A 23,714-nucleotide genomic window follows, 5' to 3' on the forward strand; every position below is an offset into this window, starting at 1 on the left:
GAGGAATTGAGTTCTACGGGCTTCTGATCGGCCAGGAATAAAATACCCAGTCTTTTTCGAAGGGAAACAAAACAAAATGCCGTGAAATGTGGATTGGCGATGTAGCACGTCAATACGACTCATTCGTAATTCCAATACCTTTTCGCACTTACACAGGATGCTTGGCGAAACGGCCCATGGCTTAAACCGAACCCGGGATGCTGGATGGCCCCTGGCGAACCGGCCAATCGCCGATGCGTCCCACCGTGCTGTGGGGCGCTGAGGCTGCCTATTGGGCGTTCGCATGGGGCTTTCCAACCAGCTGCCGATAAATTAGGAAAAGTGCGGAACAGCGCCCATGATGCCGGAACAGGGGAACACCAACGGGCCACACCGGTCGAGGGTGGTGTCGCCACCATCCCATTGGCCAAGCAGCGTGAATAGAGTTCCCGGGGCAGCCCATTTAGGTCCGTCTTAGCGGTAATATCTGCGTGCCCCTGTATCTCCCAGTAATTACCTCTGTAATCGCTATCGGTAATCTTACCTCGCCTTGTCGACAACGGTGTGAAGTTGTGCTGGACGAAGGGCTTCAGGATCGACATGTGGGTGAAGAGAAGAGGCGCGCACCTTGCGAAGAGGGTCGAATGGTTCAGCTCTCGCCACGAACTGTTATCACATTCATTCCCTGGCAGAATCCAGGTTGGCCGGTCTTCCTCTGTCATAAGAACCAGCCTTAACCTCAGGGGTGGCCCGTATCTTCACGTATCTGTTCCTGTTCCTTGCAGCATCCCTTCCAGGAGTAACATCAGAATGACGAAACCGTCCAGCTCTGGGTGCACCCAACGCCAACATTAATTCCGCCTCCGCTGTCCCACCCGGGGAGTCGTACTCGAAGGGGATTTCGGCAGCACCGCTTATCCCTCATTCCATGATGAGACGGTGAAATGGAGTTGACGAGCCAAAAAAAAAAAAAAAAGAAAAGAAAAGGAAAAAGAAATAACAAGAAGCCGGAATAATCCCCGCCAATCTTATGGATGATGATGAGCACGGATTCACACTGAAGAATATATTCTTCCTCTTCGTCTTTTTCCAGCGATCACAGACATATACTCCGTATAATACGGAGTATTCCTCCCTGGCGGGGCCCAGGGATACCAAAGAAAAAAAGAAAAGGAATGAAATGAAATGAAAAGAAAAGCAATGAAAAAATTATTGAATGGACTGTATAAGGCTGGCACTCTCACCATATGGAGCGCCCTGGCAGCATGCAGTGCAACATATATGCTCCTTTTCTCGAAAAGCGTTGGGTTGGCTACTCACCCGCCTCAGCCAGGGGTTTTACATGTGTCTAGTCTTGAGTCATGGAATACATACTTTCGATACGCTCGTCCCCGGAAAATTATATCTTCACCTCTCTTTCGGCAAGGTTTACAAATTACTTAATGTGTCTCGCAGGAAGATCCTGATAGAGTTATCGACTGACTATTGAAACTTATCTATGCTTATTGTAACTGCACCGCCATGTATGACAAGCATCTATGCTGATCTCTACCCCAATCACACGCTTCAGCGATGAGTGAACGCGGACACGGGAACACCCTGCAAATGCTCTGCTTTTGAAATGAGATGAAAACCCGTCCGATCTTTGACCTTGCGAGACACGGGCGTGGGAACCAGGATTGACGTCGCTGTTAACTTTTATCCGTGCGTCCATGAGAGAGCTTGGTTGGCCGCAACCACCCCTAGGCCATGGCCACGGCAGTAATTTGTCAGGAGCGGGTTGGAAGCGGCGAGATCGGACTCGACCTCGAGAGGACCGGGAAAATTGAATCTCAGCGACGGGCGCCCAGCATTATCCTCTCCTGCAGCTCCATCCTCCACACAGTTTATATGTATGTACATACAAACATACATACGTAACCCCCGTACGGGTTGCATACAGAGTACACAGCTGGTGATGTACTCCGTATGAACGGCGCAAATGTACTCCATACAGACCACAGAGACCAAGTGGGGGAGCAATCTAGATGGGACGCCGTCGGAAATTTTCGAACAATCCAGAAGTACAAACACACACTCACGTACAATTCAATTCACAACCGTTCTACCTTACCCTTTCGTCCCCGTCCTGAGAAGAATGCCACGGGAGCCGTAGCGTACATCGCTTTTTCACGAGCATCCTCGATTGCCATAAGCAAACGGACACTACTGTGGACACGAAAACGACATTCCTCCCACGGTGAGCGAAGACGAGAAAGCTTAGCTCTGTTGGCCTTCATGCCGTTTGATGGTTGTGCCCCACAGGCGACTGTCCACAAACACAACCGTCGTAAGATCCTCGGGATTTCGATCTCGCCAGGGCGTCGAAATCGCCAGACGACAAACTCTCCCTTCCCCAGTTTCAGTTCAACACGGGGCCCGCTGCTGGGCTTTAACGAGGGGTCCGCGAACTTTCAATCCACATGCTTCTCGTCCAACGTAAAAAGATGCATGTCCATCCGTCGATGTGTCTGCATGAAGCCAGTTCTGCATCTCGAATGATTGGAGAAAACGAGGGCTCAGACCGTATGCGGTTCAACATGTTCCGAGCAGACACTCACATGAAAGTTTCTTCGGAAAAATCGAGCCCCCCATCCATCGTCAACCCTACGGTTCGAACCTTCATCGCAGGAACGCTATGATCACATTCCCCTTTCCCCTCTTCAGGACTCGGTTGGGTGTCGAAAGGCTCCGCACGAGAATCCCGCAGTTTGCTCGAACCCCTCAATACCAGCAAACCGATGCAGCTGCGGATCATTCCCTACTCCAGAAGAGATGGATTTGAAAACGGCTCACAGCCTCGGCCAGCCGTCTACCAGTAGAAAGCGCAGCATGAGACATGAACTCTCTCCAGCACTCCCTTCCCGCCGGACGACACAGTGCGTGCTCCGTAAATTCCGCCTTTCAGATCGATATTTCATGGTCGATCAAAACATCAGCTGTCCAGCCCTGATCGGCGTTTTCCAAACAGACACCTATCCATGGCTATCACAAACTATAAACGAGTTCCCCTGTGCATAACATAGTGTCCTCCTAGTAAGTGGGCAAGCCCACTGCCCTCAAAACGAGCACCAAATCACCTTCCAGCTTCGTGAAAGCGTTTTCGCCGTTGAGATCGAGTGGCACAACACGAACCGCGATCGGCATAGATCGAACCGCTTTTGCCTTCGCTGCCCACCAATCCTGCAACCTAAGTGGTCGAATTTCGCCCTAGTCCCTGAATAACTTGAAACGGCTTCCCTGCAGCCGGTGGCTTTCGAGGGGGAAAGAAAATCAAATTTATGCGCAAAGCTCCTCGAGATTTTGCTGACACTGATCGACCTTCTATGCATGATAGGAGCAAATCATTGCTTCACTCCTTTCGTCGAAATACAGGGAGCAGATGTACATGGCGTACTTCGTACATATATTTATGTACGTATGGCTTTGGAGGTGCATTCTGGGCTGCGTGCGCCCTGTAGAGTTACCCCGGACAAGAGAGTGATAAATGCAACCACTAGGAAAACCTGGAGGGATGCGAGAGTCACTTATCGACTCCTGCATGAACTGTTCACCACCCCTAGGCCAGTTCCACTCGTCTCAACATCACGCCTTGAACTCTTTTTTTTTTCTCCCTTGTATATCGTTTCAGCCTCTTTGCTACACGAGTCAGTGGCTGAATCGACGAAAGTTTTCGAGAATCGCCATGTGCTTTGCCGACAGCAGCGCTAAACGCCACAGTCACGGTTCTCGATTTTACAAACAGGTTCTGCAGACACTTCGGAATCGAAGCGAATGCAACAAGGCAGACTCGGCTGATCATAGTCTTGAAACAAGCTCTTTCAGGAGACTTTGCGCATGAAACGAACGGGCTGCTTGGCCTGAGGCCAACGAAAACGCCTGCCCCGGAGTCCCCTGCCAGTGAATCTGGCTTTTGGGGGGAGGGTGTCGAACAGGATTTTCTCGCTTCATCCGGTGGTGGGAGATTTCTCATGGGCTTCATGATATGTGACCTAAATTCATTTTAATTTTTCATTAAAGTCGCATTCAGCAATGCAGTACTCCGTACTCCATACAAAGTACTCCGTATTGGATGGTTTTATTTCCATTTTATTTTATTACTTTATTTCCCCCCCTTTTTTTTTAAAAAAAAAAAAAAAAAATTCTTCGGCGAATTTGCAAACAGGGTGTGCACTGCGCGTACAACATGGATTTTCCCCGACAGATTCGCCAGGAAACCCGTGCAATGAAAATGGACCATAACCATCGACCTTTTAGCCAGTGTGTGTATTGCACTATGCTCCTGATGGATTACCCGCTGAGCATTGTAGCTGGTGAAAGACACGCTTCTCGCCGTGGCTAGACCTCAAATTCCTGAAAAGGAAACGAGTCCAGGAAATCCTTGGAATATTGGAATCCTTCGCAAAAGTTTCGGATACGAAGCCGATTCTTCACCTTTCCCAAAGAGCTGGAACTGTGATCAAGCGTATGCACCTTGATCCTTTATGGGGGCAGAATCTCGCCCTTTTTTTTTTTTCCTCTCCTTTGTGATATCATCTTATACAATAATGATATCAAATTCTTCAGATAATGAATAATGAAGTGCGCGTTCCCACAGGGATGTGGACGTACGGCATAATCCCGTTTTTCGGCCTCATATCCTCGCATGATAGATTGATAAGCAAGGGTAACAAGCAAGCTTGCCGGATGAGATGCAGTGGAAGATGTCTCAGTAAGCATCCACTCTCAGCAGGCCTAGAGGGCTACTACAAGTACTTTAGACAAGTTCTCGTTTCCTCGTGAAGGCATACCTTGTCCTCCAGCAATTACGAAAAACGGGGCTCGACCGTCGGGGTCCGCTGGTTTCACGGAAGCCCAAAGACCACTTTCAAATACCATTTATTCCCAAAGGTGCCAGATTGACTCAGTATCTGTTGGGGCAATGCCTGGGATCTAATACACATGTACTCGCCAATCGCAAGGGCGAGTAGAAGCTCCTCTTCTGCCTATTCGAAGTAAACAGCCCTCAGAAGCCAATTCTAAGAAAAGCTGTACTCGTTTCATCGTGAGTCGAGAGAATTGTTCAAAAACTTGGGCATCAACTGAAAGTCGAAAACTGCCCAGCGATGGACCAACTCTGAGCCAGAGTGGCTCATTGGCAATGGCCATTGCATTTATCTTAACGTGGAGCTGCATGAGGCTATTCGACAGAGCTGCCCTTATGACGATAGAAACATTCCGTACATTTCCGGTTTGATTTCCTTTTTTACCCCCAGCCCTTGTGGCCTTGCAAGGTGGATGGCCTCCCAGGACGAGGTAGCGTGCTGGAGGAATCTCCGGTCGCGCGAGATGATTTCGAATAGTTATCCCTTTTTGCAACCCATTTACAGATTATACCCATGAGGGTTTCAGTTGAATCATCAATGACCGTGTAACTGTCCTTCCTCTGCAAGCTTGCACTTTACAAGCAGCAGTGAAGTAAAATGAGGGCGAAGGATTACGGCCTCGCAACGCTTGATGACTCCGTCACATTCTAGAGTACCAGTGTCCGTAGCCGTCCGAGTCGGTGTTACCAGAAATCTCGTTGCCTTCGCGAATCGCATCGCTACCAAATATATTTTCAGGTGGACAGGGGATATTCTAATCCAGTAGAATGCAAATTCACGGATGCCTGGCCAATTACTTGGGTGGGACTCGTCGAGTAATGCTGTGTACACCTGGGTGCAGATAGCATCTGTGATGGCAATCTCGAAGGACTTTCGCCCTTGTTGCTCAGGGTCCGTTATTTGAATATTACCTGGCGGACCTTACCAGAGGCCATCAGCCGTGGACACGACGGGGCTGAGCTGTTGACTCGACCGGACAATTAGAAAATACCTTTTGACCAGTCCCATCCTGACCGAGTTGTTAGGTTGTTATCTACCCAACACAGTTTAGGTAAATATGCCGGCGTTGGCACTTCATCGAATTTTCCATCGACTTCAGTGGAGATCGAGGGCTGAATGATATTTAGTTAAATAGCTGCGGCTGGACCCGAGGTTTCACAACGGCGTTTCCGTGGACTACACCAAGTGGAATGTAGTCACGACCAACGCTGCAGTCGACTTGTATACTGCCCTTTTGACTTGCGGCAGTATATGACCCCTGTCTGCAAAGCGACCCGTACATTATGTCCATAAGAAATATTCGCGACGAGTATCGATACTTTAAGTCTACTGAGGCTAGGTATCCGTGGGTAGTCTGTCTATGTTTCACAGCATCTTCAACTTTCAGTATCCTCTCTCACGAGAAAGGAAGAACCAGGAATTATGTGATGAGAAGCACTTTCAGCATTCTATATCCACAAGCGCCCCTTTTGCTTTTAGCTTACAGAACCATAACTCCTCTTCGGCAAACATCCAGATACCGCCCCTAACGAAGTTGAAATTCGCTGTAATCCCACCTACAATGATTTTGCCCAGGAGTATACCCTGGGAGTCCCAAACATGTACACCGTCTCCGCAGCCAGAATAAACATACCCATTTTCATCACACTTAATGCCGTCAGGGACGCCTGTGTCACAGTACGCAAATGTCCGCCTGTGGCCCAAGCGCGTCCCGTCATCAACCACATCATACACATAGATACTTGCAGGTTTCCTCGGATCGGCAAAAAGTTGATGTCCATCACCGGGCCCATTATGAGCCTGAATAGCACCGGTGTCCGTAATGTACATCCTCGAGTAGTCGGGACTGAAGCAGAGCCCGTTGCACATTTCAAACCCATCGGCTACTACCACACACTCTCCCGTTGAGGGACGGAATCTGTACACCTGCGCAGGCAACTCTGGCGATGGCCGAAAGGCCTGCGCATATCCGTACGTGGGATCGGTGAACCAGATATCACCGGTGCGATGATGCACTACGACATCATTGACAGAATTAAAATGCCGTCCTTGGAAATTGTTGATCAGCGTCTCTGCCCGGCCCGTCACGGGATCGACAAGCACCAGTCCCGATGGACGCGAGAGATCCCCCTGCGCGCAGTACAGGACCTTGTCATCGAAGTTACACGCCCCGTTGGCCTGGACGACGTCCGGGTAGTCGAGCTTGGAGATCTCATGCGTGTCGCAATTGATTGCGTAGAGCTCGATCGGGTCGCATGTTTGGAAATTGGCGGTGAAGTAGACCGAGTTTGTGGGCTTGATGTAGACGCCTGCTTCGTGGGCGAATTGATAGCTGCGCTTCTCGATCAGGGTGAGCTGCGGTGAGTCTGTCTCCGGGCCAATGACGTCACGGATGAAGCGGGCATCGAAGGCTACGAAGCGAGGGACGGGGGAGCGGGCGAGCGAGAGAGCATAGGGAGCGTCCTTGGCCGCGTGGGACTTGTCAACGTGGACGACTGGCGTAGCTGGTGCTGGGGTCATCTTCTATATGGTCCCAGGAGATCAGTTGACTGTGAATCTAGCCACGGGGAGTTGGATCTGCGAAGGAATGAGTTCAGTTGGATTCATCAGCAGGACGTGGGGTTTGAAAGCGACATTGTACCCTCTGCAACGTTCACGGCTAGCACAAATTTCCATCCTCGTTTGCGTGGGCTATTCGGCACGAATACTATCGGAATATTGAACCGAATTTTCGGCTAAACGTCTTGCGGGGACGAGAATCGGGATCTGCCCATTGAGGCGAGGCAACATCGACGCCCCCGACGATCAGCGACGCATCGAGTTAAATACGTACGGACCTACAGGCCAAAATGGTTCTATGCAAAAGCAGTAAATGTCATTCTTCTTAATTAGCCATAGTGTACACTACATGTAGACCAGATACAAGAAATACTGCTAAAAGACAAAGAACGAAACGCCTGTCCATGTTTTGTCCTGCACCCGGGAGAGAGCTAAAGGGGGAAATAAGAGTCCAGACAAGAGTAAATCGAAGGTTCATAAAAAAAGAAATATCGCAAAGTGGACATAAAGATATGAGTGAATAGCGATGAAGGACTGGAAATGGCCTCATTTGAAGTAAAGTGAAAGGCTCATTCCTCGTCTTCTGCGTCCTTCATTTCGGCATCTACACCGATATCATCACCTGCCTTGGCTTCTTCCCCTTCGCTTCCCGGCTTCTCATCGAATAAGTCGTCGTGCTCTCCCTCGTCCTCATCCTCATCATCTTCTATCCGTAAATTGACCTTCTTACGCCGACGCGACACCAGGGTATCTTCGCCGTCTTCATCGAGGTGGCCGGTGTCACGCATCCTCTCATCTCGTTCGTCTGCAGTTGGCGGGCTACCGTTGCTAGCTGGAGCGCCTGTCTCTTCGTCGCTTTCAGACTCAACAACAATCTCGCTGCTCTTGTATTTACTTGACTTGGCCGTCGCTCTTCTTTCCAAACGTCTTCGCTTTCTTGGAGCGGGCTGGTCTTCGGCATCGGAAGTGGCAGGTGTGCGTGAGCTAGCTGCGCTCTTAGCTCTGGACTTCCTCGACGGTTCTCGTTCTCCATCTTCTCCTTTCTTTTTTCGCTTGCCACCAGAAGCCTTCTTCCTTTTAACCCTGTCTCCCGTCTCGGAGTCAGTAGTGTACTCAGCAGCTTCTCTTGCCTTCTCTTCTTCAGCCCGAATAGCAGCAAGCCGCTGGGCCTCTTCGACCATCTGCTGTCTCTCTTCCGCAATCTGGCGCTTCCTTTCTGCTTCGGCCTCCTCGGCCTTACGCCGTTTTTCTTCTCGTCGTCTCTGTTCAGCGTCACGGGCCTCCCGAGCTTGTTGCAACTTGGCGGCATTCTTTTCTTCATACTCTTTCTGGCTTTGTAAAGCACGCTGAAGTTGATTGATTGTTGTGTTTCTGATCATGTTCGCTCGCTGTTCAAGTGAGATAGGCGGATAAGGTGGATTCGGTGCTTTTGCAATTTTTTCAAATGTCACCACGGCTTCGTCAAGTCCGCTCAGGGCTTCTTCGATCTCCTGGGACGTCTTTTGCGTCTCTGGAAGATTCGAGGCGAGATGAGCAATTTCGTTTTGGACGAAAGCAATGTTGAAGTCAAGATGCTTCTGTTCGGGGGCCACGGCGCGAGCACGTTCCGCATACTCCAAAGCGGTCCTCATCGAAGTGATGCTTCGCTCTTGTTTGCCTTTCAGGAACCATACGCGGCCAAGGCAAGAGAGAATCTGTGGGTCCTTGGCCCTATCTTTTGAGAGAGCAATCTCATACTGCTTGTAGGTTAGCTAGCGCCACACCGCGATATTTGTGAACGGATCCTTACGTTTTCAATAGACTTGGAGAATTGCCTTAGTTCTGCAAAGACGTGTCCCAAGTTCAGGTAAACACTTGCGTCCCGTATAGAATCTCGAACTTTAGAAAATACTTGAACCGCTGATGCATAATCTTTTCTGTCATCAACCAATGCAATTGCAATTCCTTGGGCGGCATATGCATTCTTCGGGTCTAGTTGAAGGGCTTTATCGAAAAATTCAACGGCTCGTTCGTATACCTTCCTACGCTTTTCTCGATCTTGCTCTCCATCCCGTCTCATGTCTCGAGCCACCATTAGGTGTATGTTACCCATAGCGGTCAAGGAGTATCGATCGTGTTTGTCATAACCTTGAAGAGTATGTTTATGATGTCGCTGCTCATGATCTTCCGCGATATTGGCAGTTCGACGTTTTGATTTATTGAGATACCATCCAAAAAGGGCGCGGACTTCCAAGTTGGTAGCTTCTGCTTCGTACAGCTTTGCCATCTTCTTTGGCCCTTCATCAGTTGGGCTCTGACGGAGTGCCATATACGTGAGACGGGCATTAGCTTCGGTGTAGTCACTATGCCTTTCCAAAAGTCCTTTGTATACTTTCTCGGCTTCTTCTGGCATTCCCGCAGTTTCGTACGTACGCCCGAGATTGTAACTGATCGTTGTAACAAGCGCATCCGTATCGGTTCCATCATCTTTCTCCTGTGTTTTCACACAGGCGTTGAGAGCGGTTTGGAACATATTTCGAGCTTGTTCAATTTTATCGGCCTGATAGAAGAAGCAGCCCATGTTGTTGAGTAGCTGAGGAGCCAAACGTTCTCGGAGGATGTTGGTCATCGTTTCTTCATCTTCAACATTATCCGGTCTATCCTCTTGTGGAATTTGGGCAAGTTGTATCTGTTCAATCTGAGAAAGGCATTGCATGCTCTTCTCCGGAGCGCTGGTCTCATACAAGCGAGCAAGGTAGAGCAGTACGGATATATCTGGAGATATTTTCTTCTTCTCATCCTTCCACGAGGCGCGTACAGCTTCAAGGAGACCAATGGCCTTCTTAATTTCGGTGGATTTATCTTCTTTATTACCGCTAGCCAGGGCTTCAAATATTTCTTCAGCATAAAGAGAGCCTAGCAGCGTCATCGCTTCCGGGTTTTTCTTCTGCTGGAATATCTTTTCAAGCCGAAATTTTGCCCCATCTTTGTCATGTGCCTTGATCTGCATCTGCACAGCTCCGAACTTAGCGGGGAGATATCCTTTATCCGAACCGCCTCTTGCCTGGTCGGATCGATTGTAGTATTCCTGCGCCTTCGACGGATCGCCCTCTTCATGTTCTTTACGTGCGAGCAAATACCAACCATCACTAGCAATGGCATTGACATCAGTGAGCTCAATGGCTTTCCTTGCAAGTGCCTCAACCGTCGGAAAATGCCTGCGGAGGAGGAAATAGCCGCCGAACATAGTGCAAGTCAATGGGTATTCCTTATCAAGTTTGAACGCTTTTTGGGTGTATTGAGTCATGGCAAGCTTGTATAAGGACCCAAAGGCAGGATCGGTTGTTGCGTGACGAGAGCTATCGTAAAGGTAATACGCAGCGAGGAGGATGTTTGCAACTTTGGAGTTGGGATTCTAGAAGACGTTAGATAAAATTTAACTTAGAGAAGAAGAGAGCGTTATACCAGAGCAAGGGCGCGGTTCCAAGCTGCTTTAGCCTGGTCCTTAAAATCAAGCTGCCATAGGCAGCAACCGATACCGATTCGCGGATCAGGATCTGTCATGTTTGGCATTTTCATCAGGACATCCTGATACCCTTCCAGAGCTTCAGCGTAGCGTCCCAACATGTACTGGGCTCTTGCTCGACCCAGTATAGCCATGACATTTCTATTCCCGAGAGCCTTGGAGGATTCATCGAAACATTTCAACGCTTGTCGCAGAGATTCTACTCTCTCGGAGGTGTCGACAGTGCCGGGTCTGATCGGCTTTGCTGGAGGCTGTAAAGATGCACGGAGGAGAGAAAGGACACCGCGCGCGAGGAAGAGCGGTGGGAAAGCCGGGTTCATCCGAGTGGCCTCATTGAGGGTAGCGGTTGCGGCTTGAAGATAGTAATCTTTTGTTCTCGCTTCGGACAGCAACTGTCCTTCCGGAGCGACTCTCGGAGCCTGCCTGCTCTTGAGCAAGTATAACCAACAGATCCAGTTCAGCAAGCCGAGCTTCTCCACCGACGCGCCATGAGATAGAGACGCAATCCCACGATTGAGGATCTCGATAGCGAGATCAAGTTGATTGTGCTTAGCATAAGCAAGAGAGATTATCACCCAAAAATTCTTTGTGGCCTGCTCATTGTCAAGGAGAGTACAGAGCTCGGTGGGATCTTCGGGGAGTTCTTCAAGGCTAATTTCGACTTCGGTGTCAAAGGAGGATGCCGGGATATCGATGGCAGAAGGGATATCGGAGAAGCGAAGATTTGCGGGAGGCGCATTAGCTACATTGTCCAGCGCGACGGTAGAGCCGTTCACATAGCCATTTTGAAAAGATGCCATAGTGGTGCGCAAGCCGGGGAGCTGTGAACACGGAGAATTGGTGAAGACCCACCGACGGAAATCAGATCACCATCACCACGCAACCATTCAATATGGGATTTGCCTGCTAGTATAGGGCGCGGTAGGGCAATCAGAACGCCACTGGAATGGGAGAAAAGAGTTTGCGCAAGAGAGGGACCGGCGAGCTTCGTCACGCTCCGAGTGCGAGAAATGTCAGGTTCTCCCGATCGAGCATTGGCGATGCTTGCAACGGGGCTGATTAAGCCACACCAGCCACATTTACAAGCCCATCTCTGTGGCTGGTGGGCCCATGAAAGTATGGTCACGTGACAAATCTCTTTCGGGTGAGGTCGCAACCGAATACGCACTGTATGAATTGTGTGCAATTTGGAAATAAGATTCTAATCCCTCTGCAAAGGATTATACCCCCTGTAGGCCAGCCCAGAATTTGTCCTTGTTCATGGAAGAGTTTGCCTTAATCATTTGTCATTCGTATAGCTAGCGGTAGACTTCTGGCATCTAACCTGCCATTAGCACTCGCTATCATGTAGTTCATCTAACTGCAGGAATTACTGATCAGCTCTACGGAGTATGCAGCTCGACACCGAAGGAGTTACCCGAAATAGTCGGTCAAAATTCCAAAATTTCTAACCAAGCAAGCCGCCCCTAAAAAGCAGAAAAACCAAAAGCCCCCGAATTCCTAATTCCAAATTTGTGGAAGGAACTTAAGAACTAAGCCCAATGTGATAAGAATTGTAAAGACTCTGCCGGCTTCACTCCAATGTCTGAGCCTGATTTCGCTTTCGATATAGCCATCATTAGCACTGCCTGTCGCCTGGTTCCTCTCCTCTTTAAATCCTGTACTGGAGGTGGTTCCGGGTTCGAATGGCGGGAATCGGCCGGTTTCGGCAAACCGTTCAAGTAGCTGATCCTTCTCTCCCCATCTCTTATAAATCCAATCCTCGAACTCCTTCTGGTCGTTGAGTGGAATATCTAGAATAGCAAAACGCCGCCAATAGAAATTCACAGCCTTCGGAGGTCGCCCCCGCAGATACGTGGAACGAAGAGTGAAGTAGGATTCTGCATAGCTGCCTTTCCTATCTTCTTTGTCAACAATCCTTTCCTTAAACTCACGGGGGATCAAAGACACTACTTACGGTGGACCCTCGTAACCAACCGTGCAGTCGTACACATAATCGACAGTTCCTCTGAGCTTCTGGAGACAAAAGAACAACCCAGTGGAACGGGGGAGCAGCGTGTGTTTACGCGGAGCAATTCCTTGCTTCTCGCAATATGCATCGCTTCGTCTTTTGGTGTTTCGAGATAGGTTCGTGCCTTCGGGGTAGATAAGCAGCCACATGGGGTCGAAGACCGGTAAGCCATCGGGAGACTTTCCATGGCTGGTTTTCAATTTCTGCAAGCGATGCTGCAATCGTGGCTTATCCTCAATCCATTTGCGTGCCATGAAAATGAAACCGTACAGCATCATTCCCTGTCCGATAAAGGGGATATATTTGAGAGATTCTTTCAAGATAATATATATATATCCGTGCATATTGCTCGTGTATGATACCCACCACAGGTAAAGCCAGTCTGTGTAGACTTGATGGTTCGCGATCAAGACAAGTCGCTCCGGGAATTTTGTTACAACCGTTCCATCATTTAGGAGGCTGAATTGGCCTTGCATGCTGCTATCCCCACTGATTCGAACTGGCGTTGGACTCGACCATTGTGTGAGTGCGGTAATTGTGATGCCAAAGAATCGCTTCGTCATCGCCATGTACGAATAAAACCACCGCTCGTTGACGAGGTAAAGTGGCAGACCTATAGCTTGAGTTGCAACGATAGAAATGCAGCAGCAATTGAACCATGTTACGATCAGCAAGCTGCGAACTATCTGGAGAAACAACCCATAATTCCCTTCGGGACGGGCGTATTTGTGTCGACCTGTGTCTCCTCGGTATGATGTCGAGTCAGACGCCAGCTCTGGTGCTGGCGGCTTGCGTTGTATCGGACCGTTGGACGACATGAGATCACTTTGTGCTTTACGAAGGCCGGAATCAGATGCCAGGTTCCAATGTGATCCTCCTTTCCCGAGGCGGCTGGCTCTTAGGCCGCTCTGTTGAGAACGTCAAACTTTTGACACCAGAGAGAAACCAGCGACTGGGCTCTCCTAACGTAGGATCGAGATGTGAAACCACACCTGAAAGTTCAACAGCTTTTCTCGTCTCCTTTGTTTCCACTCCACACGGAAGTGACGTGCGTATGGCGGTGTAACAGTGCTGCCTATAGGAAGATCTCCAGAGGGGGATGGCAGGAGAGGATCAGCGATTCAGAAGGGCTAGTCAGAGGGAACAGCCGGCGTCAAGAGACAGAAAGCTCCATGGGCCCGGGGATAGAACCGGGGTAATATTGGGAACGTTGAGTGGGAGCCTGGGGCTGCTCGTCATTCTTGTTCTGTCGCTTAAGCTGCATTGGAGCTTCAGCAAATCGCGATGCAGCTTTGTTCCACCCAGGTCCTGATACGTCAGACCATGTGACCACATAGTGAACCAGTCCACAGAGCAAATCCCAATGGCTTGGCATCGAGTTCACGGTCGGGTCGCGTGCGCGTGTGCGACGAATTTTTAAAGCTGTGTGTGGACGGGAAGCCCATACTAGCTACGGAGAGACTGCTTCCTGACTGCAAGTGCCGTTTAATCGATCTTGGATTGCTCTGCCGATTTGTAACCATGCGCCCTGACCCCCGCTTCCGACCGGTTTCCTGACCTTATGCTGGGAAGCGCCTCGATCTGCAACCCTGCAGGATAGTTACTGTGTACTTGACCTGAACCCCGCTGGGTTTTTACAGAAGCAATTTGAGGACGGTTTCAGGAATGCTGATGGCCAGCAAGATCAGTAGGTGGGATCTGCTTTTCCAGCAACATCGATATTACCGACTCACCTCATATTGACCACTAGATTTCGACCACCTGATTGTTATTTTGCATTATTTCTACTTTGGTCTTAGCTAAAGCCACGATGCTGTTGGTAAAAGGTCATTTTCAAAAGCAGGTAGTGGCTCTATTGGGGAGAGCCATCAAGTATCGCAGATTCTCCTCCACTCCGCGGTTACGACAAATCGAAGATATCAGCACCCTACCGGACCGCATATTCCCGCGCTATCAAGGTGTGCGTTAGAATTCTAAGAAAGAATCCGAGCTATGCTTGTTAACCATATTGACTTAATCGATATCGTATAGAATCCAAAGGAAGCGACCTCCTTGCACTGCAATGGCCTGTGCCGCCACGAAATATTCTCCTGGTACGCAAGAAAGGGGCCCCGGCCGTGACTCAATCTGTGATTGAGTTTGCAAAGTCCGTATCCCCCCACCCTCCAGCTTGCCAGGCGAGTTATATTAACTGAGATTCAGTTATATCAAGTCCACTTATCCCCCAGTTTCCATCCTCTTAGAGCGAGACACTGCCAACGAAATCCACGATGCCTTGCCGTTCCCAGTGTATGCCAACACAACATCTACGGACATTCTCCCCGAGAAGGTGGATTTGATGGTTACTCTGGGCGGTGATGGCACAATTTTGCGGGCTTCGTCCTTTTTCGCCACGTCCAAAACGGTTCCTCCGATTCTGTCGTTTAGTATGGGCACCTTGGGTTTCCTCGGGGAGTGGAAATTTTCAGAATATAAAAGCGCCTTCCGAGAGGTGTACATGTCGGGGTCTGGTTTGGGAGAGCGTGCAGCAGTGCTTGGGAGTCCATCAAAGGACAACGACGAAAAGGCGACCGACAACATGCCGCGAGATTGGTCCACTCTTCGTGGCATGTCTATGGGATTAAGCAGAAGCGCACGGATCCTAGTGAGAAGTAGAATAAGGGTTGGGCTATTCACGCCAGATGGAAAGCCGGTGTATAACAACGGTGTGACTATGTCATCCCCCGCGGATGATGATGCTGGGGTGTACGCGATGAATGAAGTAGTGATTCATCGTGGTAAGCAACCGCATCTTGCGATTGTTGAAGTTTATGTTGGTGGTCGATTCCTCACTGAAGCTGTTGCGGACGGAATGATCATATCTACTCCCACTGGGAGTACGGCTTACAGTCTTAGTTCAGGAGGCAGTATCATTCACCCTCTTGTGCCCTCCTTACTGCTGACTCCCATCTGCCCGCGAAGCCTAAGTTTCCGGCCGTTGGTGATTCCTTCTAGCACACCTGTAACTCTGCGCCTGAGCGAAAAGAATCGCGGCGGTGAAGCGGATGTTAGCATCGACGGTGTTCTGGTAAAGCAAGGTCTTCGAATTGGGATGAAGATCCGTGTGTGGGGCGAGGATATCAAAGTTGTCGACGGCGCCTGGCATGGAGGTATTCCATGCGTGATGCGCAAGACGATAGGTGATGGTGATGCATCTGACGGGTGGGTTGGGGGCTTAAACGGGCTTCTGAAGTTCAATTATCCATTTGGCGCGGAGCCATGATGACCCTTATTTTTGAAACTTGAAGCCAGAATGTTGTAAATATGGCTGCGTGTGCCCGAGTTTGCTGGCGTAATATTGATACCCAAGCCTGAACTTACCCCGGACCTAGTCAGATTGTTTTGCCATTTTTATCGAGCTGGAGAATTTCGAAACGGGCCAGACCTCGAAGTTGCCAGATTTATTTAAAAACGGCTTTTTGTTGGACTCGCCCGAGTCGCTTATTTTGGGGGGATAACTGTGTTTCAGCTGCGCGTGCTCCATCAGAAATCGTGCCGCCATGGCCGTAGGCTTTCGTATTCCGGAGACGATGTGCGAACAAAATAGATCCCGCCACTCAGCCTACCAACTACCCTTATCTATGCATTGATTCGGAGAGCATATGGGAAATATATCTCCGCCCCTAACTTCTCCCATAGGGTTTCTCAAACCTCGGGGCCTCCTTTCACCTCTTCTCGAGTAGGATTTTTTTTTCTTCCCTCTTGATTAATAATGATACATAATAATCTCGAAGCCCCTTGTCCTGTCCAGGGAGCAGAACAATTTAGGTTTCAGGAGGTTGATGGAAAGGATCAGGAGTACTCCGTAGAGGGCTTGGATTCCAAAGGCCTTGATCACTAAAAATTGGATCTAACAAGATACCGCATATAGGATGCAGCTGGATGCGATGCACAGCCTGCGATGCAGCACAATCTCTCCGCTGCCTTGCACTCCGGCAGAGTAGAAATAAATGGACTGAGATGTTGCTGCTGGGGATGTATCAAGTGCCAGATTGACGCTAGACGGGGTGTGCCGCCACTAGTCCGCCCTCCCCCCATGCAATCGCGAGAGGAACAGCCAACTCCAACCACATCCACCTTCAGCCTCCACAAAGGGGGTTTATCAAATTCGCAAATTCACCGCCGATTGCTCCTCTGTCATTTCAAACCCTCGCTCACTAGCTTTCAGCCCTTATTCTTGTGCAACACAGACACTTGTTCATATCCTGATCGGAATTCATTCGCACACTCCCTCTGTTGTCCTGCCATCTCACCTTGTCGGCCTCACTTCATGGCTGGACCCTCACTTTGTCCGCCCCACGCCTATCCCTCGAAAGCAGTTGGTTGCTGAACCAGTCACTACCGTCTGCGTTGCTTGAGCTAGTCATTTGCCTGTTTGGATGAACTCTCAGGCACTGGTTTTGCCCCTTGTTCCTGTTTTATCTCTCTTGAGTCCCAAGCAAGGCAGTGAATTCCTGAGGTAAGCTAACAGCACGTCAGACTTATTTTGAATACTTAATCATGGCACATCTATTTCTCTTTGTCTGGACAGTGTGCCTTACTTAACTGGGTCTTTTTGGGTCTATGTATCGCGTTGGTTATGAATGCCGAAGCAGTGTAGACTGACTCTCTACCACGATATAGTTACCTTAATATCCATACCCCCTCCTTCGAAAAGTCTTTGTGTTAGATACACTCATATCTACAGCTCCTTTCTGGACATGCACATGAGTAACACGGTCTATTGCTGAAAATGGCATCTCAAAAGTAAGTTGCACTCTATCTGCGCATTGTTTTCCCGAGGAACCTGCCCTCAAAACTGTTTAGACCCGGTCACAAAAGTTACCTGGAACTTTTACGTCTCCTTGCAAAGAACATGCAGGTCAATTGCTGATACCAATGCTGATTAACTGAAATCTATAGTGTTTATTCCCGGGACCAGTTCATGAATCCTGGTCCTGCTCCTCGCCCGCCCACAGACCGACCCCGCATTAACACGGCGTCCACTGTGTCAAGCGTTCCCACCAGCTTTAGCCAGATGTCCTTGAACTCGCCGTCCACGCCCACCTTGTCCATATTTCCGAATTCTAGCACACTGTCTTTGAGCCAAAAGAGTGGCCAAGGCGGGGTTGCTGTAATAAAGGAGGGATACGTCCGCTGTAAGGAGGATAAATTCTTAGCCAGCTGGAATCAACGCTATCTAATCCTTCGGGAATTTAAACTCGAATTCTTGAAAAATGAGACTGGCAAGGTGGTCCTGTCTATCCAACTTAACAACATTACCAATGTCACTCGTTCAGAGGATACGCGGATGGCATTTGAGATTACTCGAATTGCCAATCCGAAAGATGCTAATAACCGTGCGGCTCTTACAAGCCGAGACGTAGCCACCAAGACGATTACTTGCGAAGTCAAAAGTGACGACGAGATCTATGAATGGATTGACAAGATCTATGAGCGCTGCCCTGGTATGGGTGGTGTCAGCAACCCAACCAATTTCAGTCATCGTGTCCATGTTGGATTTGACCCTCACACTGGAGCGTTCGTTGGGCTTCCTGCGGAATGGGAGAAACTTCTGACGGCATCCGCTATTACGAAGGAGGATTACAAGAAGAACCCTCAGGCTGTTATTGAGGTCCTTGAGTTCTACTCTGATATCAAAAGGCGTGAGCAAAATCCGCAATATTATCAGGGTATGGGTCCTGGATACCCTTCAAGTCAACGTCCAATGCAATCAGGCCATTCTTCCCCTTCTCAGCGGCTGGTCATGCAACGGAGCGACACCAGCCAGTCTCAGCGACAGTATGGTGAAATGTCATCAAATACTTCTCCGGTTTCGCACCGTAAGGTCTCAGATGCCGACCGTTCTTATGCATCATATCAGCAGGAGGTTTCGAAAGAGATGCCAGACCCGGAGCAGAGACGCCGCATGGACGAGGAAGCTCGACGTATCCGAGAAATGCAACGCCAGCGTGAAGAGGAACAGAATCGCCGAGAACAAGAGGCATATAATGCCTCACTTCCGAAGACCCGTCCACCTCTTGCACAGCAAGAATTAGGCGGATATGGAGGTGGTCGAGTTGAAACGCCTAACAATCGATTTAACCCATCGCGTCCTGCACCTAACATCCCTACTACTGATCGTAGTCGCCAACAGGCTCCAGGGTCACTTCGGCAAATGACTCCACAACGCCCTGCGCCCTCAACCCCCAAAACTGGCACGTCGACATCTCGAGCCGCCGAGCCCCTTAATGGCCAAGGATCTCTCCGTTCAGCGCCACGACCCGACCCATCCCGTCAACCAACATCTGATCGATACGCTCCAGAGAAGCGTCCGAATCTTAATACACCAGGTCAACCTCCAAGCCGTCTTCCGGCTCCTGTACAGCCTGTTAAGCCTCTTAACATTGCAAATAAAACAACTGGTGCCCAGACTAAAGCTGTCCCTGATGGCATTCGACAAGCGGAAGCTGCTCTAACCAAGAAAGCCGAGCCTCGTCACAAGGATGTCCGCATGTCGACTATGTCGGAAAGCGAAGTTATGGAGAGACTTAAACAAGTCGTATCAAAGGATAATCCAAGTGAATCATATAGTAAGCAACGTAAAATCGGTCAGGGCGCGTCTGGTTCTGTATATGTTGCGCGGATTAAGGAAACTGCCACGTCCCCTATTGCTCGTGAACTTTACCGCACGCATGGTCCAAGAGCACAAGTTGCCATTAAGCAAATGGATCTCAAGAGTCAGCCGCGCAAGGAACTCATTGTTAACGAGATCATTGTGATGAAGGATAGTCAACACCCGAACATTGTGAACTTCTTGGATTCGTTCCTGCAGGAGCAAAACAATGAGCTTTGGGTTGTTATGGAGTACATGGAAGGTGGTCCTCTGACTGATGTGATTGAAAACAATCCTGTCATCCAAGAAGATCAGATTGCAACTATCTGCTATGAGGTAAGTCATAGTCCTGCTTTTGAATTTTGATTGATCTGACAACAATCACAGACCTGCAAAGGATTGGCACACCTCCATAGTCAATCAATCATCCACCGTGACATCAAAAGTGATAATGTTTTGCTTGACCGCGTGGGAAATGTGAAGATTAGTATGTTCAAGTCTGGTAATATGCTGTCGCTGTGCTAACAACAGTTGCCTAGCCGACTTTGGTTTCTGCGCAAAGCTTACTGAATCAAAGAGCAAACGTGCGACAATGGTGGGCACACCATACTGGATGGCTCCAGAGGTTGTCAAGCAAAAGGAATACGGGCCACGAGTCGATATCTGGTCTCTCGGTATCATGGCCATTGAAATGATTGAGTCCGAACCGCCCTATCTGAATGAGGAACCTCTCAAAGCTCTGTATCTGATTGCGACCAACGGAACACCACGTCTAAAGAAGCCGGAAAAATTGAGTAAAGAGCTCAAGTCTTTCCTTAGCGTTTGCTTATGCGTCGACGTTCGCAGCCGTGCGTCGTCAGACGAGCTGCTTCAGCATGAGTTCCTCCGGAACGGTTGCAGTCTGGCTAGCCTTGCAGAGTTACTTCGGTGGAAGAAAAACACCGCCCAGTAATTCCAAATCGCTATTACACATTTTGGTGATTGATGCAGTCGTCTCAGACTCCGAAAAATTTTTCCAATTGGGAGCTAATTCCATCCCTTCCGCGGCGGCATTTTCGGCTTGATAAATCATTTGCATAACCTCTCTTGCTTCTAACGACTTGGTTTATTCATGTCCCCGTCCTTCACTCGAGTCATCGTACCCCCCCACACTCTCTCTACGTCTTGGTCGTTATCCGCAATCCTCCACTTTTGCCTATTCCTCTCGGCTTATATCCCGCCTGCGACTTCTTCTCGCCGTTAATGCTCCTTGTTATGTTGCCCATTACCCCTGGCGCTGACAGTATTACCTGGCAGGCGTTTCTGGATTCATGAGGTGTCAATTATAATTAAAAAGAGACGCATATCAACGGCCCATTAGTCAGTCCCTTTCTTCTTTTACGCTCCATGCCTTAAATACCCTATATACATATTTTGAGGCGATAGCGGCAAGCCTTTCAGAGCAATGTTCTCGATTTTCTTCGCCCATGACTGACGCCTTTGATGCCGAATACCTTGATTTCCTCGGATTTTCTGCACAATTCAATTGATCTTCGATTCTAGGTTAAGTTAATTAGTTTGTTCTTTACGATTTTACCGGTTTTTCTCTTTTTTTTTTTTTTTTTTCCTTCTCTCTCAGTCTCCTGCGTCCATCAAATCCGTGGCATTGCATGAGGGTCATCGATGACAAAAAGATTAAATACACTTTTCTTTCCAAGGCAAAATTTTATCAACCTCATTCAGCGATGGTATTTGAATATTCCAGGACCTTTTTTAAGTTATTTTCAGAGATGGCTCATAGGTACTCCCAGAAAGCCCGTAGATATGCGTCAGTCCTCTATCAGCAAAAATGCCCACCCTCTCACCTTCGCTTTTTGAAATCCAGCTTCGTTGTTAGATTAAATATATACATAGGTGTCATTATTAGGGACGAAAAACCAAAATACTCGTCAAACCCTAAAACAAGACAGGGATAAAGGATCAAATGCATTAACGAGGATTATGCGCATCCAGGCAATCCTTAAAGCATAACTCTCCCAACAAAACCAGCCAGTTCCCCAAAAAGGACACCTCTCAGAATAGCCTCGCCTTCTTCAGCAGCCCAGTGTCCTGCATCCATCAGTTTAACCTTCCACGCCTCCTGCTCTTCATGGGGTAGGTCTTCCCATCTTCTGCCCTCTGGTTGGTCTCCATCGCCTCCATTCTCATGAATCCTAACGTCTTGCCCGTGATCTTGGACAATCACGGTCTGGGAATCGCCCTTTGATGAAAGGAGATCTCGTAGTGGGAGCGCGGACGTCCGTATTACTGACGTCTCAGCGGCCTGAGTAGACGTTGATGCTGCCGTCCGTAGGGAATATATAGTGGGTTGGCCTCGACGTCCATCTTCAAACATGTACGGCCTTGCTATTAAATCGCGTAGGCGCGGATGTAGCCATTCCTTCGCACCTAAGACTGGGGGCACTCCACCGCGGATTTCGGTAAAGGCTTGCAGGAAGAATGCCCCCACTGCAACCACGATCAAGGCCATGATTATGGCGAACAGGTTTTGTAATATCTCCGACGGGCCGGGTGTTACAAGCACATAGCGAGGACGCCTAGAATCCGCCGGGAATGGAGAAAGGGGCAAGGTATGCACCACAACCGTATTCCCAACGCTAACTGTGACCAGTTTGATGTATTGAGGTTTCACTTCTGCTGTGACCGGGTGAGAAGGTGGAATAAAGTTGGAGAATGCAATCTTGGTCATGGAAAAAGGATGTAAATCTCGAAGGGTAAGGTAATGATAAACCTTTCCAAACCCACGCTCTGGAGAATAGTCGACGGTAAAGATCTCGATGGACTGGTCATTACCAGACACAGCAACCACATGTTGCCGTTCGCCCTTGGACGATGATGACAGATGGCATACATCCAAGCCAAAACCGATTTTCATAGACTTGTGGAGACGACGTCTCCTTGTAACCAAGCCTTGGGAACCTTTCATAGTCACAATTGCCAACTCACAGCCAGATCTGTTGGCAGAATTCAGAAGTAAAACGAAAGAAGACGGCGAAAGGAACCGTATGGCGCGGATTTTCGGCTTCTTTCCACCCTCAGACCGGAGTGTATATATGCATTGGAATTGTAGAGATTCCGCCTTTTTTGACGCCGACAGCTCACACATATATAGCGAGGATCCATTCGTATATATAAACTTAAATCTCCCCTCATCATCAATGTCCAAAATATCGAGGTCTTCGGCTTCTTCCTGGTTCCCAAGCGCCACCCGTCCGAGAACATCGGACTCCTGTGGAGTGGAGGTATTCGCGTTGAACAAAACAATTTCGCCCTGCGCTGCAAGCCCACTCGCTATCGCGGCAATCCGGGGTAAACTCTCTCCCTGGAAGGGAGAGAATCTTAAAGTCCTCTGATAGGCCTCTTGATCCTTTTTGTCCTTTGAAGCCCTGGTTCTGAATAATGACGCTTTTGATAAAGGTACAGTTTGCAAGTGCTTCTCGGGCTTAGATACATCATCATCATCCACAACGGAACCTGCCCTCCGTGATTTTATGTGTGGAATATCCACTTTAAAGGATCGTAGATGCTGGTTGTTGTTTTGCTTCTGTTGTGCTTGGGAGCTGTTGATTCCAGCGAAAGCTATGAGGGACTCCTGGCTCGATTGGGCTATGCCCAGCGACATTACGGAATCTTCGTCTCGCGATAGGCCGATCTCGACGAGTTCAGCAATTTTGTTTGGGTGTGAGGTGTTGAGGAGGGACTATAGCGAATTACGGTGTTAGCAAAGTGCCGCATAAAATGACAATCATCTTCTGGAAGCTGGGGAAACATGCAATCTTGTTCCCAACACCACTACGCCCTTCACCACCGCCTCCACCCACAAGGAGCAGGCCATTGTTTCGGGGATCGAAGTCTGCGGCGAAAAGCGGACATGAGAGGGTAATCTTCGCGGAGGAAACTGTGGGAGCCATGGATTGGAGTGGTCGGGATCGGACGAATAGCGAGGAAAAGGTAGAGAAATCCAGGTCCTCTCTATGTGAAGGAGAATTACCAATGCTGTGAAATAAGATCGTGGATGGACGTGTCGATGCCAGCTAGGATGCTAAAAAAGACGGCTGGCAGACGATGGTTGGTGCACCTCAA

General features: G+C 49.1%; 6 protein-coding genes across 6 annotated transcripts; 2 read left to right on the top strand and 4 right to left on the bottom strand.

The window, feature by feature from the left end:
- Positions 1–6,214: 6,214 nt before the first annotated feature.
- Positions 6,215–7,583, bottom strand: D8B26_006504 (uncharacterized protein). The gene is made up of 2 exons (XM_066125201.1): positions 7,525–7,583; positions 6,215–7,460 (listed from the first exon to the last, which is right to left on the bottom strand). The coding sequence occupies exon 2, from the start codon at positions 7,401–7,403 to the stop codon at positions 6,324–6,326; it is 1,080 nt and encodes a 359-aa protein (XP_065981282.1). The 5' UTR covers positions 7,404–7,460; positions 7,525–7,583; the 3' UTR covers positions 6,215–6,323.
- Positions 7,584–7,934: 351 nt separating this feature from the next.
- D8B26_006505 (uncharacterized protein) lies at positions 7,935–11,938 on the bottom strand. The gene is made up of 3 exons (XM_003069529.2): positions 10,887–11,938; positions 9,232–10,836; positions 7,935–9,178 (listed from the first exon to the last, which is right to left on the bottom strand). Exons 1-3 carry the CDS (start codon positions 11,745–11,747, stop codon positions 8,012–8,014), a joined length of 3,633 nt encoding a protein of 1,210 aa, XP_003069575.1. The 5' UTR covers positions 11,748–11,938; the 3' UTR covers positions 7,935–8,011.
- A 280-nt stretch (positions 11,939–12,218) lies between these two features.
- Positions 12,219–14,211, bottom strand: D8B26_006506 (uncharacterized protein). Its single transcript, XM_003069528.2, has 2 exons — positions 12,905–14,211; positions 12,219–12,844 (listed from the first exon to the last, which is right to left on the bottom strand). Exons 1-2 carry the CDS (start codon positions 13,774–13,776, stop codon positions 12,448–12,450), a joined length of 1,269 nt encoding a protein of 422 aa, XP_003069574.2. The 5' UTR covers positions 13,777–14,211; the 3' UTR covers positions 12,219–12,447.
- Positions 14,212–14,343: 132 nt separating this feature from the next.
- On the top strand, positions 14,344–16,567 carry POS5 (NADH kinase pos5). The gene is made up of 4 exons (XM_066125202.1): positions 14,344–14,649; positions 14,709–14,916; positions 14,990–15,104; positions 15,161–16,567. Exons 2-4 carry the CDS (start codon positions 14,769–14,771, stop codon positions 16,218–16,220), a joined length of 1,323 nt encoding a protein of 440 aa, XP_065981283.1. The 5' UTR covers positions 14,344–14,649; positions 14,709–14,768; the 3' UTR covers positions 16,221–16,567.
- A 1,138-nt stretch (positions 16,568–17,705) lies between these two features.
- CLA4 (Protein kinase) lies at positions 17,706–20,544 on the top strand (the record flags this gene model as incomplete). The annotated part of the gene is made up of 4 exons (XM_003069526.2): positions 17,706–17,743; positions 17,900–19,928; positions 19,980–20,079; positions 20,132–20,544. The coding sequence occupies exons 1-4, from the start codon at positions 17,730–17,732 to the stop codon at positions 20,542–20,544; spliced, it is 2,556 nt and encodes an 851-aa protein (XP_003069572.1). The 5' UTR covers positions 17,706–17,729.
- Positions 20,545–21,484: 940 nt separating this feature from the next.
- On the bottom strand, positions 21,485–23,542 carry D8B26_006509 (uncharacterized protein; the record flags this gene model as incomplete). Its single annotated transcript, XM_003069525.2, has 2 exons — positions 21,485–23,331; positions 23,405–23,542. The coding sequence occupies 2 exons, from the start codon at positions 23,540–23,542 to the stop codon at positions 21,592–21,594; spliced, it is 1,878 nt and encodes a 625-aa protein (XP_003069571.2). The 3' UTR covers positions 21,485–21,591.
- Positions 23,543–23,714: the final 172 nt, after the last annotated feature.

The sequence above is a fragment of the Coccidioides posadasii genome, chromosome 3 (genome assembly GCF_018416015.2).
Source record: "Coccidioides posadasii str. Silveira chromosome 3, complete sequence".
NCBI lineage: Eukaryota > Fungi > Ascomycota > Eurotiomycetes > Onygenales > Onygenaceae > Coccidioides > Coccidioides posadasii.

Bases quoted from the DNA above. Each gene is read 5' to 3' on its own strand.
- D8B26_006504 (XM_066125201.1), bottom strand. From the start codon at position 7,403: ATGACCCCAGCACCAGCTACGCCAGTCGTCCACGTTGACAAGTCCCAC.
- D8B26_006505 (XM_003069529.2), bottom strand. From the start codon at position 11,747: ATGGCATCTTTTCAAAATGGCTATGTGAACGGCTCTACCGTCGCGCTG. The intron at 10,837-10,886 runs GTATAACGCTCT...AACGTCTTCTAG, and splicing joins GGAACCGCGCCCTTGCTCTG to AATCCCAACTCCAAAGTTGC. The intron at 9,179-9,231 runs GTAAGGATCCGT...ACCTACAAGCAG, and splicing joins TCTCCAAGTCTATTGAAAAC to TATGAGATTGCTCTCTCAAA.
- D8B26_006506 (XM_003069528.2), bottom strand. From the start codon at position 13,776: ATGTCGTCCAACGGTCCGATACAACGCAAGCCGCCAGCACCAGAGCTG. The intron at 12,845-12,904 runs GTAAGTAGTGTC...CAAAGAAGATAG, and splicing joins GTTGGTTACGAGGGTCCACC to GAAAGGCAGCTATGCAGAAT.
- POS5 (XM_066125202.1), top strand. From the start codon at position 14,769: ATGCTGTTGGTAAAAGGTCATTTTCAAAAGCAGGTAGTGGCTCTATTG. The intron at 14,917-14,989 runs GTGTGCGTTAGA...GATATCGTATAG, and splicing joins CATATTCCCGCGCTATCAAG to AATCCAAAGGAAGCGACCTC. The intron at 15,105-15,160 runs GTCCGTATCCCC...ACTGAGATTCAG, and splicing joins TCTGTGATTGAGTTTGCAAA to TTATATCAAGTCCACTTATC.